Source organism: Girardinichthys multiradiatus, chromosome 14, assembly GCF_021462225.1.
Source record: "Girardinichthys multiradiatus isolate DD_20200921_A chromosome 14, DD_fGirMul_XY1, whole genome shotgun sequence".
NCBI lineage: Eukaryota > Metazoa > Chordata > Actinopteri > Cyprinodontiformes > Goodeidae > Girardinichthys > Girardinichthys multiradiatus.
Window position 1 is genome coordinate 6,429,892 of NC_061807.1, and position 18,459 is coordinate 6,448,350.

At 47.6% G+C, this 18,459-nt stretch overlaps 1 protein-coding gene across 1 annotated transcript; it reads right to left on the bottom strand.

The window, feature by feature from the left end:
* Positions 1-905: 905 nt before the first annotated feature.
* plod3 (procollagen-lysine, 2-oxoglutarate 5-dioxygenase 3) lies at positions 906-18,117 on the bottom strand. The gene is made up of 19 exons (XM_047386108.1): positions 17,927-18,117; positions 14,703-14,794; positions 14,215-14,351; positions 12,879-13,042; positions 12,699-12,811; positions 9,907-9,970; positions 9,622-9,719; positions 8,997-9,098; positions 8,746-8,877; positions 8,547-8,668; positions 8,353-8,457; positions 8,147-8,272; positions 7,563-7,704; positions 7,369-7,482; positions 7,213-7,284; positions 7,018-7,122; positions 6,788-6,934; positions 2,471-2,596; positions 906-2,393 (listed from the first exon to the last, which is right to left on the bottom strand). Exons 1-19 carry the CDS (start codon positions 18,006-18,008, stop codon positions 2,238-2,240), a joined length of 2,199 nt encoding a protein of 732 aa, XP_047242064.1. The 5' UTR covers positions 18,009-18,117; the 3' UTR covers positions 906-2,237.
* Between the last annotated feature and the right edge of the window lie 342 nt (positions 18,118-18,459).

The following is an 18,459-nucleotide window of genomic DNA, read 5'->3' on the forward strand; positions in this document are numbered from 1 at the left end:
GGGGACGGCCCAGGACAGGCTGGAGGGACTATGTCTCTCGGCTGGCCTGGGAACGCCTTGGGCTCCCCCCGGAGGAGCTGGAGGAGGTGTCTGGAGAGATGGACGTCTGGGCGTCTCTGCTGAGTCTGCTGCCCCTGCGACCCGGTCCCGGATAAGCGGAAGACGACGAGTACGAGAGGTCAGGACATATGGCCATAATAATTTTTTTGCAAAGAAAAACATTGATGTTTGGCCAGTTGGGACTTCATGCCTTCTGTGAGATCTGTAAAATATATTTCCTCTGAGTGAAATACAGTTAATGACTTTGAAAGAACTCTCTAAACCAGACACTCTGGGTGCACTCCTGCAGCAAGCTCCTCCTCCTCTCGCTGCTCGCTCCTCCGCGGGGACGCGCCCAGTCTTACCCGAGCACTTTTTGGAGTATCTCTGTAGTTTGTAGTATCTCTGACGCCACCTGGTGGTTGATCTGCAGTGTTTTTACAAGTTTCTCAGCATTATACTGGAGTTTGCTGGTTTGGAAACTCGGCATCAGTATGGAGTGTTTAGTTGGGGCTCCGCATCTTTCTATATGAGAACAGGAACAGAAATAGATCTTTGCTAGACTGAATAATGGCCAGCATTAGGATCTGAGTTAGACTGCTGGGTCAAAGCATCTCCAGAACTGCAGCTCTTGTACGGTGGTACCAGTCTGCAGAGGTCAGTATCTGTCAAACAGGTCCAAGGGTGGAACTATGGAGAACCGGTGACAGGGTCATGGGACCAAGGATCAGTGGTGCACATGTGGAGCAAAAGCTCAACCAAGCTACTCTTTAATAAGCTTTCATCACCACATCCAGGACAAGTCAGTCACTACTTACAACATCTGAATAAATTCACAGCTAAAAAAACGACGACACAAACTAGAGTTCAGTTTGTTATGAAAACTTTATTCAGTCACTCTGACACAAATAACTTAGAGCAGTTTGTACAAAGCCAGAGAGCTGGGAACCATTCCTCCTCAGAAGGAACCAGTTTCCAAGGAGGACAGACTGGTTTCCCTCTCTGTCAGAAATCAGAGTGAAACCTTTAAAGGTTTTAAACAAACTAAAGCAGGAAGAATAAAATATAAAACCCCTCTAGTTTTCCCCTGTAACAGTTCAAGGTCTAAAACGTCTCACAATGTTGTGTAAACAATAACTTTCATTTCCTATTCAGAGCTGCACACGGTCAAATCCAGGCTCTGTGATTGGTTCAAACCCGGAGCTCTGTGATTGGTTCAAACCCGGAGCTCTGTGATTGGTTCAAACCCGGAGCTCTGTGATTGGTTCAAACCCGGAGCTCTGTGATTGGTTAAAAGGCAGAGCTCTGTGATTGGTTAAAAGGCAGAGCTCTGTGATTGGTTCAAACCCGGAGCTCAGTGATTGGTTAAAAGGCAGAGCTCTGTGATTGGTTCAAACCCGGAGCTCTGTGATTGGTTCAAACCCGGAGCTCTGTGATTGGTTCAAACCCGGAGCTCTGTGATTGGTTAAAAGGCAGAGCTCTGTGATTGGTTCAAACCCGGAGCTCAGTGATTGGTTAAAAGGCAGAGCTCTGTGATTGGTTCAAACCCGGAGCTCTGTGATTGGTTCAAACCCGGAGCTCTGTGATTGGTTCAAACCCGGAGCTCTGTGATTGGTTAAAAGGCAGAGCTCTGTGATTGGTTCAAACCCGGAGCTCTGTCATTGGTTCAAACCCGGAACTCTGTGATTGGTTAAAAGGCAGAGCTCTGTGATTGGTTTCCTGGAGTGCTGTGAAACAGAGTCCTGCAGGGGGCGCTCTAATTTGAAGTTACCATGGTGATGGGAGCGCCCCCTGCAGGACAGGTGGAGCTGCAGCGATAAACTCAAGTCCTAATCTGTATCTAAACACCCTCTGTAGAGCGCACACGCACCCACACACACACAGAGTGTGTTTTTGCATAGATTCAGTTAAGCAGCAGGTGAGCACAAATTTAATCATAAAAAATACTCCTATTTTGAAATGCTCAGTGGTGATGCCTTCAGGAACATGAAATGTGACTTGTTATTTTGACTCATCTGCCTGCAGTTCTGAACAAACCAAATAAAGTGACTCTTATTCTGAAATGCCAACGACGATGATGATGCTGCGTTCAGGTCTTTAAAACCGTGAACACACTGAAATGATAAAAAACCATTCTGATTGTCTGATGCGTTCAGGTTCACCTCCCGCCCTCCAAACATACAGACACCATGACGGGATCAGGGGTCCACGAAGGACACCATGATGTATCTGGTCCCTTTGGTGGTGGGCAGACCCTCGTGGTAGTGAGTGAGGCGGCCGGGGTGCATGAAGGACCAGCCCTTCCGAGGAGACTCCACCTTGCAGTCGTAGCGCAGGAACCTGCAGCCTCCACCCTGAAACACATGTTTACATGGTTGTTAGGGGCCTACTGGGTTTGGATCTCTAAATGACTAGATGGGCTGAGAGGTACCTGGTAGTCGACATCCTTTCTGTTCAGGGCGATGTTAATGGTGAAGGTGGAGGAATCGTGATGAGGTCGCAGTGACGGCTGCTCATCTGGACGGTAACGGACCACAAAGTTCATAATGGAGTGTGCCTGAGGGTGGAGGAAAACAGAGAAGGGACAGAAGCTCAGAGGACAGCATACAGGTAGATGTATGGCTCTGTGGGGACACTTTGGTTGGAGTTAGACACGTTTATTCATATCTCTTTTAGGTGGCCATGTTGGAAGTCTTGTTCCTTCATGTTTCAAGTTCACATAAGGCAGCGTTTAGGGTCAGCTGACACATGTAGGACATTACATTATTATGCTCCAATACTTGCAGTCATGTGTTGCAGAGATAATCACCAGCTTGGCACTAAATTAGTTAATAACTAACATCTTCGTCTTTATGTTGTCATTTACATCTGCATGTTAACAGTTTAGACATTAACGCAGCTTTAGACGTTTGAGGAGAAACCTCCCAGAGGTCAGTTGTGGATGTTAGCATTAGCATTATTATTATTAGTCTGCATTGGTTTCCTCCTTTTAGCTTGCTAGGTATTATATAGTGTTAGCATGCTAGCATCTAATATCCAATAGTATTTTATTCCCGCTAACATTAACACAGCATTATTATTATTTAGGAATACATATTAAGACTATTTTGTTATTGCCAACATTAACAACATTCCTAAAGTTTGATGAAAAACAGCATTAGCATGCTAATGTTAGCATGCTAATGCTAGCATGCCAATGCTACTTATTGGAGATTAGTTTGTAGCTTTAGCATGGACACATGCTAAAGCTACCACCTTACCATGGTGGAAGGGTTTGAGTGCCCCAATAATCCTAGTAGCTCTGTTGTCAGGGGCTTTATGCCTCTGGTAGAGTCACCCAAGGCACCACCCTTCTGATGGCCTCAACACCGGTGGGAGGGGCCAAAGGGGTCAGGTGCAATATGTTATGGGTTGCGGCCGAAGGCGGAGACCTTGGTGGTCTGATTCTCAGCTACAGAAGCTGGCTCTTGGGACGTGGAATGTCATCTCTCTGGTGGGGAAGGAGCCCGACTTGGTGTGCGAGGTAGAAAGATTCTGGGTAGAAATAGTCGGGCTCACCTCGACGCACGGCTCTGGCACCAGTCTCCTTGAGAGGGGTTGGACACTTTTCCACTCTGGAGTTGGCCCTGGTGAGAGGCGCTGAGCTGAGTATACTTGTTGCCCCCCATCTCGGCCCCTGTACATTGGGGTTCACCCCTATGGGTGAGGGGACGGGTTCTAAGTGTTGTTTGTGCTTATGCACCAAGCAGCAGTTCAGACTATCCATCCTTTTTGGAATCCTTGGAAGGGGTGTTAGAGAGCACCCCTCCGGGGGACTCCCTTGTTCTGCTGGGAGACTTCAACGCTCATGTTGGTAATGACAGTGAGACCTGGAGCGGTGTTTTGTTATTGGACTTTTGTGCTTGTCATGGATTGTCCATAACTAACACCATGTTCAAGCATCCATATGTGCTCTTGGCACCAGGACACCCTAGGCCGCAGTTCAATGATCAACTTTGTTGTTGTGTCATCTGATCTGCGGCCGTATGTCTTGGACATTCGGGTGAAGAGGGGAGCGGAGTTTTCCACTGACCACTACCTGGTGGTGATCTGGCTCCGATGGTGGGGGAGGATGCCGGTCAGACCTGGAAGACCCAAACGAATCTTGAGGGTCTGCAGGGAAGGCCTAGTGGAGTCTCCCGTGAGGCAGAGCTTCAACTCCCACCTCCAGGAGAGCTTCAAACATGTTCCAGGGGAGGTGGCAGACATTGAGTCTGAGTGGGCCTTCTTCCGCGCCTCCATTGATGAGACAGCTTACTGGAGGTGAGGTACAAGGCTGTTGATGCCTGTCGCGACTACAATCCTCGAACCCGCTGATGGACACCGGCGGTGAGGGATCCTGTCAGGCTGAAGGAGTCCTATCGGGTCTTTTTGGCCTCTGGGACTCCGGAAGCAGCTGATGGGTACCAGCAGTCCAAGCGGCATGCGGCTCGGGTGGTTGCTGGGGCAAAAACTCAGGCGTGGGAGGAATTCGAAGAGGTCATGGAAAACGACTTCTGCACGGCTTCGAGCTGATTCTGGTCCACCAGGCGGCGCTGTTGACCTCAACTTGGGAGGTTGTGGGTCGGTGGGCAGAGTACTTCGAACGACAACCTCCTCAATCCCACCGGCACGTCTTCCACTGAGGAAAAAGGAGCCTGGGGACCTTGGGGCAGGCTCTCTAATCTCTGGTGTTGAGGTCACCGAGGTGATTTAAAAGCTCCTCGGTGGTAAGGCCCCGGGGGTAGATGAGATTCGCCCGGAGTTCCTTAAGACTCCGGATGTTGTAGGGTTGTTGGCTAACGCGACCTTGCAGCATCGTGTCGACATCGGGGGCAGCTCCACTGGATTGGCAGACCGGGGTGGTGGTCCCCCTATTCAAAAGTAGAGTGTGTTCCAACTATAGGGGAGTCACACTCCTAAGCTTCCCTGGTAAGGCCCAACCAGTCTACATGTGCTTTGTGGACTTGGAGAAGGCGTTCGACCGTGTTCCTCGGGTAATCTTGTGGGGGGTACTCCAGAAATATAGGGTACCAGGTCCTTTGATACGGGCTGTTAGGTCACTGTATGAACCGGTGTCAGTAAGTCTGACTCGTTCCCGGTGAGGGTTGGACTCGGCCAAGCTTGCCTTTTGTTACTGATTCTGTTCATAACTTTTATGAACAGGATTTTTAGGCGCAGCCAAGGTGTTGAGGGGATCTGTTTCGGTGGCCTTAGGATTGCGTCTCTGCTTTTTGCAGATGATGTTGTCCTATTGGCTTCATCAGCTCGTGATCTTCAGCTCTCACTGGAGCAGTTCGCAGCGGAATGTGAAGTGGCCAGGATGAGAATCAGTGCCTCCAGGTCTGAGGCCATGGTCTTGAGCCGGAAAAGGGTAGAGTGCCTCTTCCGGGTTGGGGGGGAGGTCCTGCCTCAAGTAGAGGAGTTAATGTATCTTGGGTTCTTCTTCACGAATGAGGGAAAAATGGAGAGGGAGATCGATAGACAGATTAGTGCTGCGACAGCCATGATGCGGGCGCTGTACCAGTCGTGGTGAAGAGAGAGCTGAGTCAAACAGCGAAGCTCTTGATTTACCGGTCGATCTACATTCCTACCCTTATCTTTGGTCATGAGCTTTGGGTCGTGACCCAAGAACGAGATCCCAGATACAAGCGGCCGAAATCAGTTTCCTCTACAGGGGATCTGGGCTCTCCCTTAGAGATAGGGTGAGGAGCTCGGTCATCCGGGAGGGACTCAGAGTAGAGCCACTGCTCCTCCACATCGAAAGGAGCCAGTTGAGGTGGCTCCTGGACGCCTCCCTGATGAGGTGTTCCGGGTACGTCCCATTGGGAGGAGGCCCAGAGAAAGACCCAGGACACGTTGGAGGGACTATGTTTCTTGGCTGGCCTGGGCACACCTTGGGATTCCACCGGACGAGCTGGCCCAAGTGGCTGGGGAGAGGGAAGTCTGGGTCTCTGCTTCGGCAGCTGACCCCGTGAACCTACCCCGGATAAGCGAAAGACGATGGATGGAGAATTTAAGTATATTTCTTTAATGCCAACATTAGCATGCCAGTGAGATATATCAAAACCTTTAGCAACAGTTTGCTGACAATGATTTAATAGGAACATTTAGGTAAAACAAATGCTAGCTTGCAGAGATGAATGTTTCAGCTCCAAAAAGTTTCCCTCTCAGGTCACTGTGCTTTAAAGTCCATTTAGACTGGGTCTGTACCAGAACCAGCCATCCCATTAAGAAAGTGTGATACATTTATTATTGCGCAAAACTATTAAATAAGCATTTATGAAGCTTTTAGAATACCAGATCAATTCATATTTTAATCTCCAGGACAAACAATGAAAAACAGAAGAAATATTATTCTTTAAAATCTGTTTATGGCTCCTTTTATCTTCATTATTATCATTACTTTATTGTTTTGTGTCTGATATAATGAATAAAAACTAACATTTACAAATATTTGTGAAAGGAATCTGCTACAGCCGATCACTGGGTTCTACAGACTGTGGTTCTGCAATGCTCCCCACCCTTGATGTAGACCACTCTACTGGACCTGGACTTACATGACCCTACAATAAGATGTTTATCTCACTGTAGAGGACAACGTGGTGGACATACTAGCTAGAGAAGTCCTCTAAACAGTTTAAAGGGTTGGAGATAGAGGCCATATCCAGGACACACGGACGCTCTAATCTGTCCCCTGCCTCAGTCAGGACCTCGGCCCGGTTTCTACCTTGGGATAGTATCCAGGGTAGAGCTTCTCTGTGACGGGAGCGATGTAGTCTTTGAGGAACTTCAGCCACTCCTTCTCAAAGCCGATCTGGTTCATGTGAATGTCCACAGTCGGGACGTTTTCGTACCCGCCAGCTAAACGCTCGTCCTGATGGGACACAGACAACCACAACATCTCTTAACCTTCTGAGGAACCAAATAGCTGCGTGTCTCCCAGGAAGACTGTGGTACCTTGTGGGATCCTCCGGACCACTGGCCGTTGTCCTCCATGGTCTCCACCAGCTGGTCACACATCTTATCAGAGAAGGCTGGGAACCAGTAGACATCAGGACAGGGCTGACAAGAGAATATACAGGATGTTAGCAACCAAACTCACACCAGAACCTTCTGCCTCTGGTCTGATGGCCTGTTTCAGGGTTTCAGTACCTGCTCCACCACCTTGGTTTCTTTCTCAAAGATCTTGGAGTAGTTCTGGTGGATGTACTTCTCCCTCCAGTCCTGCAGGGACACAGAGACAAGCAGAGACTGAGTCTGACCCGTTCTTCAGTAGAACATGTTAGGGATCGTGTGTGTGGTTCTGACCACAGGGTTGTCGAAGATCTGCCACATATCTGGGTGCAGTCTGGATGTGTTGAAGTTGGAGGACGCCACGAGGCGGCCGAATTCATATCGGTTGGAGACGAACATGAAGATGCCCTGAGGACACATGGTGTCGGTGGTGAGTCCACATTCTGAGGTCTATGATCTGTGTTCTTCTATCAAGCATGAGGTGGTACCTGGTCTCTGATGCTCCTGCAGAACACCATGTCCGGGTCCATCTCCTCGTCTACAAACAGGCTGACCTGGGACAGTTTGGACCTCAGGACGCTGCCTTTGATCAGGTACACCTGAGTGATGTAAGGCACGTTCCACAGACCTCTGAGTACAGAAACACAGATGGGTTAGAGACAACAGAACCGGTTCTGGGTTCCTGCAGTGGACCCAGGTGGAGACCTCAGCAGACCACTACAGATTCTTCAGCCATCAGCTTCCTGTTAGACAGGAAGTGACCAAAACGTCTTTTCCCTTCAGGATTAACAACGCGTTGCTGTAGTGAGTCAGAGCTGTGGAGTTGTAAGCCACACTCCTTTGGTTCTGCAGGTTCTGAAAGGAAACCGGGTCATTCTCGTCATGCATGATAAGAATGACCCAAAGATCAGTAAACTGGGTCCATTGCTGCTCGTTTATCACAGAACCATGATCTGAGACGACTCGCAGCAGAACTTTAACCTCAGTCCATCTGTTTCCTTCATCACAATAAACCTTTAAACCTCTGCTAAGGTCCATACTCTGGTGCCGTGATGAGAGCAGCAGAACTTACATCCTCTTCCCCTGAACGATCTCGATGTAGTCCTCAGATCTGGAGTAGAACCCCTCAGGACTCAGAGCGCCCCAGAAGTTACTCCACAGCTTGCCATGTCTGGACAGCATGGGGGCAATCACGGGCCTGACAGAACATGGGGGAGGGGTTAATAATAGCAGGTCATCCCCACAGCCAGAACCCAGGTGTCGCAGACCAGAACCTACTTGTTCTCCTCCATCAGGATCGTCAGAGTGTCAGGATTGGTCAGACCCACATCTGAATCGATGCTGAAGTAATAATCGCACTCTGGGTTCTTCTGACACGCCTCACTACACACAGACAGGATAGGGTTAAACATCTGTCCTCAGAGATCCACCTCAGACCGGCCGGTCCTGGAACCACAACCCGTTTCACTCACATCGCCATAGTCCTGGCCTTGCCCTCCTGCAGGTCCTCCTCAGGTCCAACCATCACGGTGTCCGGGAACAGAGCCCTGTGGCGCTCCCAGAACTGCTGGATGTGGCGCTCGTGGTACACCACCTGCAGGACAGGAGGGGTCAGAGCGGGCAGGAACCAACCAGAACTCAGAACTCTGATGGTGGAGTAGTGGGTCGTACGTTGTTGTGGATGAAGAGGCGGATTCGGGTTTTGGGATAGTTCAGAGTGGTCAGCCTCTCCAGGAACTCCTCCATGAAAGGAGTTGGATGTTCAATGAAAACAGCGACATGGACCAGCGGCAGCTCTTCATCCTGAAACACACACACTGATCAGTGTGGCGCTAACACACACACACACACACACACACACACACACACACACACACACACACACACAGAGCAGCGCTCCAGATCCTGCAGCAGGAACCTACAGGAACGTCGTTGAAGAGCAGCAGGTCATCATCACAGGTCCCACAGCCCTGCTCGTAGGTCCAGGCTGTGGGGACGTAGTTCCCCAGGTAGTTGAGCTGCAGCTGTGGACACACAGAGGACAGAGAGATTACAGGGACGGGTTCTGATCCGAAAGCTCTACACTTTTACCTGCAGGTTGGACTGTTTGTTCAGGAAGAAGCTAAAGGAAAAATCTTCTCAAATGTTCCAAAAAAAAAATGAAACCGAGCTGGAACCCAGACCTATAGAACTAGATCTATGGATCAGAAACCGATTCTGCACCTAATGATTCTGTAGCCCAACATGGTTCTGATAAGCGGAACCATAATGAAGCGAACTAAAGATGGAGGCTCTGTGTAACGGATCAGAACAAAGGTCTGAAGCGGGTTTCTGATGGTAAGGAGAGAGAGCTGCCTCACTCTGTGACTCCTACAGCCAGAGAAACCTCTGGAGTCTCCAGAACCTTCTCTGGTGTCTCATTACCGGACTTTCTGACTCATTTTACAACCTGGGCTTTATTTACAAGCTGCGCAGTGGAAACATTAGAAGTTCTGGAAACTACATGCCTCACATGGGTTGAGAGGGGGCCTGTGATTGGTCGGTTACCTTGGTGGGTCCGTTGCCATGGATGATGACAGGAAGCGTGTCGTAGGCGACGTTTCTCACTCTGACCTTTGCCCTCTCAAACTTCAGGACGACCTCATCTGTCAGACAGAGAGCCAGGTTAGAACCGATCAACGAACATCTGATGGATCTAGAAACCCAACTCTAACCTAACAGGAAGAACTCTGAACTGGTTCTGAAAAGGTCCGCTACAAGCAGCTGATGGTGCACTGCAAAGAACCATAGAACAGGTCCAGAACAACAGTCAGCTCAGTGATGGTGACTCACCAATGGCTCCGTTTAGGTTCTGGAAGATTCTGGAGCGATGATCCAGAGTCATGTTGAACTTGGTCTGAAAGACAAACCAGATCATCTTCATCATCACCATCTTTTACAGACCTATATCCAATCTTCCATTCTTATCTAAAATTCTTGAGAAAATAGTTGCTAATCAAATGTGTGAACATTTATACAGCAATGACATGTTTGAAGAGTTTCAGTCAGGTTTCAGAGCTCATCATAGCACTGAAACAGCTCTGCTGAAAGTCACTAATGATATTCTTATGGCCTCAGATAATGGACTTGTGTCTGTTCTGGTTCTGTTAGATCTCAGTGCTGCATTTGATCCAGTCGACCATAATTTTCTCTTAGAAAGGCTGGAATATGCTGTAGGGATCAGGGGAACAGCGCTAGGCTGGTTTAAATCTTATCTGTCTGACAGATTCCAGTTTGTTCATGTAAATGATAAATCATCTTTAAACTCCAGGGTTAATTGTGGAGTACCACAGGGTTCAGTACTTGGGCCAACTCTCTTTACTATATATATGCTTCCAATAGGTCAAATTATCAGGCAGCATAGGATACATTTTCACTGTTATGCTGATGATACTCAGCTTTACTTTTCCATAAATCCTGATGAACCCAACCAGTTAGATAGACTACAAGCTTGTCTTGAAGATATAAAAACTTGGATGACTTTAAATTTTCTGCTTCTAAGTTCAGACAAGACAGAAGTTGTCGTCTTTGGACCGGAGTCTTTTAAAAAGAAACTGCTTAGTCAATCACTTAACCTGGATGGCATTAAATTGACCTCCGATAATAAAGTAAAAAACCTTGGTGTTAACTTTGACTAGGACATGTCATTTAAATCCCATATTAAACAGGTTTCTAGGATTTCCTTCTTTCACCTCCAGAACATTGCCAACATTAGAAATATCCTGTCCAGGAGTGACGCTGAAAAACTAGTCCATGCATTTGTTACTTCAAGGCTGGACTATTGTAATTCTTTACTATCAGGATGTCCACAAAATGCAGTTAAAAGCCTTCAGCTGATTCAAAATGCTGCTGCAAGAGTTCTGATGAAAATTAAAAAGAGAGATCATATTTCTCCTATTTTAGCTTCCCTTCATTGGCTCCCTGTTAAATCCAGAATAGAATTTAAAATTCTCCTTCTCACATATAAAGCCCTTAATGATCTAGCTCCATCATACATCAGAGATCTGATTGGTCCATATGTTCCTAACAGAGCACTTTGTTCTCAGACTGCAGGTTTACTGATGGTTCCTAGAGTCTCTAGAAGTAGAATGGGAGGCAGATCCTTTAGTTATCAGGCTCCTCTCCTGTGGAACCAGCTCCCAGTTTTAGTCCATGAGGCAGACACCCTGTCTACTTTTAAGGCTAGGCTTAAAACTTTCCTTTTTGATAAAGTTTATAGTTAGAGTGACTTAGGTTATCAGGGAGGGAGCCTTCCTCCCTCTCTGTTGGTTGGAGTAAGGGGGAGTCAGGTTTAGCCTAAACTGGCTCAGTTATGGTTGAGGTGCAAACACACCCTCCATTTCTGCTACCTGTATGACCCCTTCTCTTTTCCAATGGTTATAATCAGTCTGACAGAGAGAGGTATCCCAATCCTTGTGGTTTTTAGTAGAACAATGACCATCAGTGGGACCCTTTGTGAGGTTCCTTGAGACGACATTGTTGTAAATAAGCGCCGTTTAACTAAATAATCTGAACTGAAACTATCTCTGTAGTTATGCTGCTATAGGCTTAGGCTGCTGGAGGACATAATGACCACTTTCACCCTCTTCGCTACATTCTCATACTACTCTCCAATTTTGCATTATTTGCTGTTATTTCAGCTTTTAACTTTGTTCTCTCTTTTCTCTTCCTAGAAGCTACACCTGGCCTGACTCTGTGTCTACCTGTGACACCTTTCTGGAGAGGGGCATTGTCCAAGCTTCTGCTGGCAACAACTTAATGCTCACCTTCTACAGATGATCCACATAGCCCTGTCTTTTAGTGTTTAACCCTTTCTCTCTCCTAGACATGGCTACTGACTGAGCTTCTACTGTAACTAACTCTATGTTCTCTCTTTCAGACTCTAACCTTGAAAACTGGATCAGAGTTTATCTGTTCTTTCTTTCTAGATGAAACGACTAAAGGAGCTACATCCATTAACATTTACTTTTCCTTCCCATAGAAAGTACTCCTGGATCAGTGCTTCTTTGTTCTCTTTGTGTCTCTGCTCTGTTCTCTCAAACCTCCAGTGGGTCGTGGCAGATGGCCGCTCACACTGAGCCTGGTTCTGGTTCTGCTGGAGGTTTCTTCCTGTTAAAAGGGAGTTTTTCCTCTCCACTGTCGCTACATGCATGCTCAGTATGAGGGATTGCTGCAAAGTCAACACCAGTGACTGTCCACTGTCTCTACATGCTCATCCAGGAGGAGTGAATGCTGCAAGTCACTGACTGGATGCAATCTGCTGGGTTTCCTTAGATAGAAAAACTTTTTATCCAATTTGAATAAATAACTGAATCTGTCTGAACTGTTCAATGGTTACGATTAATTGGAATGTATGAACCTGACTGTTGTGAAGAACCTTGAGACGACATGTGTTGTGAATCGGTGCTATAGAAATAAACTGAATTGAATCTTCATCACCGTCATCATCAGACCAGCTCAGGACTGAACCAGGATCTAATCATCACAGTCTGGTTCTCCAGAGCTGCTCCTGCCTCACTCTAACATGTTCTGATTTGATGTCAAACGGATGGAACCAGACTGATGAAATGTTTGGACCAGCTTACTCTCTGGTTCTGGTCCAGGTAGATCCTGGTGTAGAACAGCTGGTCGTCATCGTTGTCTTTGAACTTCCACTGCTGGATGATGGTGCTGAGGTCCGGGGCGAAGCCCATAAATCCTGAACACAGACACACAGTCAGACAGCTGGACCGAACCAGAACCTCAACACCCGACCAGGATCTCACCTCCGGAATTCAGGTAACGCTTCCCAGAATGCACCTCAGGGTATTTGGTGGCCAGGCGCTGGTCGGGCCAGCAGAACCCCTCTGCTGAGAAGACCACTCTGTGACCCAAATCGGAGAACTTGGAGAGCAGCTCCTCTGGACCTGAAGCAAAGATCACGTCGTAGCTGCAGACAGAGGGTTCCAGTCAGAAGGTCCGATCGGACCAGCTGTCTCAGGGTAAAGGGTGTAACATGTAAGCAACAATGACCCGACCCAAAACTGGTCTGGTTCACCTCAGTGGATTTTATGTGACAGACCAACAAACATGGTCCAGAACTGTGGGAGAGTTCTGAACATTTCTACCTAAGTGTGGCCTGCATCTGACTCCAGAACCCGAGTCGGTACTTTGTAGAACCACCTTCAGTACAGTTCCGGCTGCAAGTCTCTTGGAGTTTGCCTCTACCAGCTTTTGCACATCTACAGAGATAAATTCTCATTTGGATTAAACTCTGAACTTTGACTAGGCCATTCTGACCCATGAATCTGCATTGATCTAAACCATCCATTGTATCTCTGGCTTTAGGATGACCTTCCCATAAACTCTGACCAGCTTCCCTGTCCCGCAGCATGATGCTGCCACCACCATGTTTTACAGCAGGAATGCAGTGACAGACTTCCTGCACACTTTGGACTTTGAATGTGGGCTACAAAACATCAAGTGTTGGTCTGACCTGAGCAGACCACCTTCTTCCTGGGAGCTCCTCCAGCTGGGTCTCCAGCTATTATTGGTTTAATAAATCTAAACCCTGGAAAACATCATGTTTGACGACATCATCATCCAACCGATGAAAGAGCAGAACACATTTTATCTGAGCTGGATCCCAGAAACATGAGGATGAAGACTCTGCTGGGAGGAAGCTGAGCAGATCAGACAGGCGTCAGGCTACCTCCTGCTCTCTGATTGGCTGGCTGATCTTCAGTGGGCGGGTCTTCTCAGCTTATCAGATAAACTGACCTGATTAAAGAAACATTAACATCGGATCGGTTCAGATTTCAGGTTCTACAGAGAGAGTATGACCCTGAGTTCTGTCTGTCAGGCAACAATCAGCCTCCACCTGCCTCTTCAGGTTTTAGGTGTTTACATCATGTTTCATCTTCTCCCTGAAACAGGAAGAGTTTTCTGGGTGAGATCCAGAAACAGTCTGTGGTCCACATTTAGCAGCAGCAGCTCAGCTTACAGCTCCATTCTGAGGAACAACAGAGCTCCTCCCACTGACCAGGTGAGTCTAAGTAGAACAGGTGAGTCTGGTTTCTGACTGAAAAGAGGAACAGAGTGGATGAAGCTCCCTCAGGTTACCTGTCCACAAACATGACGACCAGCTCCTTCTTCTCAGAGTGTTTCAGCAGCTCCTTCTTCAACCACCTGACCTTCTGACCTCCTCCCACCGTCCGAGCCACGTCTCCACCCTTCCACTCCTGCCCCAGACCCAGCACCTGGCAGAGATCAGAGGTGTCCACAGTCAGACCTCATGTTCAGGCTGTTAAACACAGATTACATGAGGTGTGATGATAGTGGAGGCAGAAAGGTAGAAGAAGGTCCAACAGATCCACAGGGTCTGGTTCTGCAGGACAGAGATATCTGAGCTGGTTCCTCCAGTCAGACTGCAGGAACATCAGGTAATGCATACAGTCACATAAACAGAACTTCATCCCAGGATCCAACCTGGAAAACTTCATGCTTCAGGCTAAAATGCTGCCTGACTGGTTCTGCTGCGGGATGCGTGACCCTGTTAGTAGTGTTGGAGCGTACAGAACCCGCCGGTCCGCCCTGTTTCTGTGTCTCACCTTCACCGTGTAGTTGAACTGTGTGGCCGTCCTCATGAAGCGCCTGAAGCCGTCCGTCTCCTCTGTAGCTGCAGTGAGGACCAGCAGGTTCTCTACACCAACACACAGAAACACCGATTCAGTCTACATGCTCTAGATCTGTTCATGATGCTCTGCTCCAATTGGCTCTAGATCTGTTCATGATGCTCTGCTCCAATTGGCTCTAGATCTGTTCATGATGCTCTGCTCCAATTGGCTCTAGATCTGTTCATGATGCTCTGTTCTGATTGGCTCTAGATCTGTTCATGATGCTCTGCTCTGATTGGCTCTAGATCTGTTCATGATGCTCTGCTCCAATTGGCTCTAGATCTGTTCATGATGCTCTGCTCCAATTGGCTCTAGATCTGTTCATGATGCTCTGCTCCAATTGGCTCTAGATCTGTTCATGATGCTCTGTTCTGATTGGCTCTAGATCTGTTCATGATGCTCTGCTCTGATTGGCTCTAGATCTGTTCATGATGCTCTGCTCCAATTGGCTCTAGATCTGTTCATGATGCTCTGTTCTGATTGGCTCTAGATCTGTTCATGATGCTCTGCTCCAATTGGCTCTAGATCTGTTCATGATGCTCTGCTCTGATTGGCTCTAGATCTGTTCATGATGCTCTGCTCCAATTGGCTCTAGATCTGTTCATGATGCTCTGCTCTGATTGGCTCTAGATCTGTTCATGATGCTCTGCTCCGATTACCTCTAGATCTGTCCATGATGCACTGCTCTGATTGGCTCTAGATCTGTTCATGATGCTCTGCTCCGATTGGCTCTAGATCTGTTCATAATGCTCTGCTCGGATTGGTTCTAGATCTGTTCATGATGCTCTGCTCTGATTGGTTCTAGATCTGTTCATGATGCTCTGCTCTGATTGGCTCTAGATCTGTTCATGATGCTCTGCTCTGATTGTTTCTAGATCTGTTCATGATGCACTGCTCTGATTGGTTCTAGAACTGTTCATGATGCTCTGCTCTGATTGGCTCTAGATCTGTTCATGATGCTCTGCTCCAATTGGCTCTAGATCTGTTCATGATGCACTGCTCTGATTGGCTCTAGATCTGTTCATGATGCACTGCTCTGATTGGCTCTAGATCTGTTCATGATGCTCTGCTCTGATTGGCTCTAGATCTGTTCATGATGCTCTGCTCTGATTGGTTCTAGATCTGCTCATGATGCACTGCTCTGATTGGCTCTAGATCTGTTCATGATGCACTGCTCTGATTGGCTCTAGATCTGTTCATGATGCTCTGCTCTGATTGGCTCTAGATCTGTTCATGATGCTCTGCTCTGATTGGCTCTAGATCTGTTCATGATGCTCTGCTCCGATTGGCTCTAGATCTGTTCATGATGCACTGCTCCGATTGGCTCTAGATCTGTTCATGATGCACTGCTCTGATTGGCTCTAGATCTGTTCATGATGCACTGCTCTGATTGTTTCTAGATCTAATAGTTCAGCTGGTCTGTTCTCCATCTTCTCCCTCTCTGATGAAAGTGTTTCATTATGCAGGTTCTCCTAAGAACGCCTGGTTCCTTCAGGAGTTTAGGAGGAACATCTCTGTAACTGCATCAAACATCAGCTGGAGTTATTTACAGAAACTGGCAAAAGTCTTCACACTGCTTAGACTTTTTACATTTGTGATGATGCAACCACAGAGCTCAATGTATGCACAACAGCATAATGCTGCCACCACCATGCTTCATTTAACAGGTTAATCCCGTTGAGATAAAAAGCTCTGGTTTACCAAACAGACCTGAACAAGAAGGCAGCAGATCCATCTTCAAACACAAAGAAAACCCACTTACATAAAAACACCGGTCAAATGAAGCACCTGCACACTTCAACAGAACTTCTGATTCTGAGTCACCAGAGCTCTAAGTTGATGATTCCAGGTATCAGGAGCTGAGAACCAGAACGATGGTGGGGTCAGGATGGCAGCGTGATGCATGAAGCTCTTCAGATATGTTTTCAATAAACTGTGGAGTGGAACCTGCAGCAGGATGCAAAGTCCAGAGTGAGAAGAACCGAACAGGGTTAGACTACAAAAGGTCTTCTGCTGCCTGGATCCGATTTTTATCCTGATGATTGTGATCCTGCAGTTTGGTGTCCTGCTGCTTCTCATCTTTTCCTCGTCTTCTCTGAAGCTCCACTTTGACACGTTTTCTTCAAACATGTAGTGAAGAAACTTTCAGTTCACCAGGAGGGAAGGAGCTGAAGGTCAGGAATGTCTCACTGGTTTCCTTCTTCTCTATAATGAGTTGTTGAAGAATCTCCCAAATCAGTAAAATTTCTTAGGAGAACCTTCAGGAAGGTTGAAGAGCTGAGGAGGAGAAGGAAGGTGGGAGCAGTGCAGACAAAAGCCTCCTTGTCCTCCTCCAGTCCAGGTTTCCTCTGCTCTGCCCTGAACGTCAGTCAGTGAAGCTAAAAACAGAAACCATGAGGGGTACCGTTCCTGTCTGCCGGATGGATCAGTAGGTTCTAACAGGTTCTACGAGAACAAGGAGCTGGGAGCACAGAGGTCTGAGTTAAACCTGGTTAAACATGAGCTGCTTGATGGTTTATTCCCTGCAGGAGACGGAGTAGATGTTCTCCTGATGGATCCTCCTTGTTTGCTCTCTCAGATCAGACTGACCTCAGTGTCTCTGCTGCAGGCCGGGTCAGAGAGACCCGGCCTGCTGATGAACGGATCTGATGGAGCATCAGCAGGATCTTTTTATTCATTTGATGACCCTTCAGTTCTCACAATACTTAAATATTCATCGATATTAACCCTGTCAATGCCAGGTTGAGTGATTAAAGGGTGGGTCAGGTTTCTACCAGGAGTCAAACCGAACCTTTAACCTGAACGCAGCCCAGTTTATGCATAAATAAAATTAAACAAGCCCAGGGATGCAGCAGCGTGAGTCAGAACTTTAGAAAGAAGTCCAGAATGGTTCTGCTGAGTCGATTCATCCCCAAAAAAACAGAAATGTTCCAGTTTCTGACTTTAAAACACCTCCATTTAAACGTGTTTTCAGCCTCAGATTCCTGCTGATCTAATAGTCCAGGTCCGATTTATTCCTAATAGTCTCATTTCTGACAGTTTCACCCAGAATGTGTTGGTTTTTAACCAGCTTTTATCCAGAGTCCCGAGGCTCCGGAGCTCCACCGGCTCACCGTTCTCCTTCTGGGCGACTAGAGGAGCCTGCGAGGCGGCCTTACCTGGAGAGAGCTTCCGATGTTCGGCCCAGGCGGAGCTGAGGAAGCAGACAGCAGCGAGCCAGAGAAGCCGACAGGAGGCCATGTTTCTCCGTTTATTACCCAGATAAAAACCGCTTAGTTCGGTTAGTTCTTCTCAGAACCCGACCTCACTCTATCAGCTTCCTACGGACCAAACCTCGCGATGCTTTGAGCTGCGAGATCTCCCAATAACAACAAAGACTGCAACGGAAGGCAGGTCCCAGTGCTCAGCCAATCAGAAGCTGACCATGTTTGACAGACAGGACGCTGAGCCATTGACAAGCCGACAGATGGACTGTGGCAGAGAGATTTGTCCAACAGGAGAAAGATCTGAATCTGTGCCACGTCTGTGACTTTCCACGAGAGGGAGAGACACGGAGACAGCGTGGAAGGACCCCTAAACCCGTGGGGTTTAAAATAAGACCCAGTAACACCAGTCTGACTCCAGAGAAAACCGAAACTATTAGTAGAGTATCAGATATGACTGATCTGGTTGCTACAAAGTAAAGGTCACG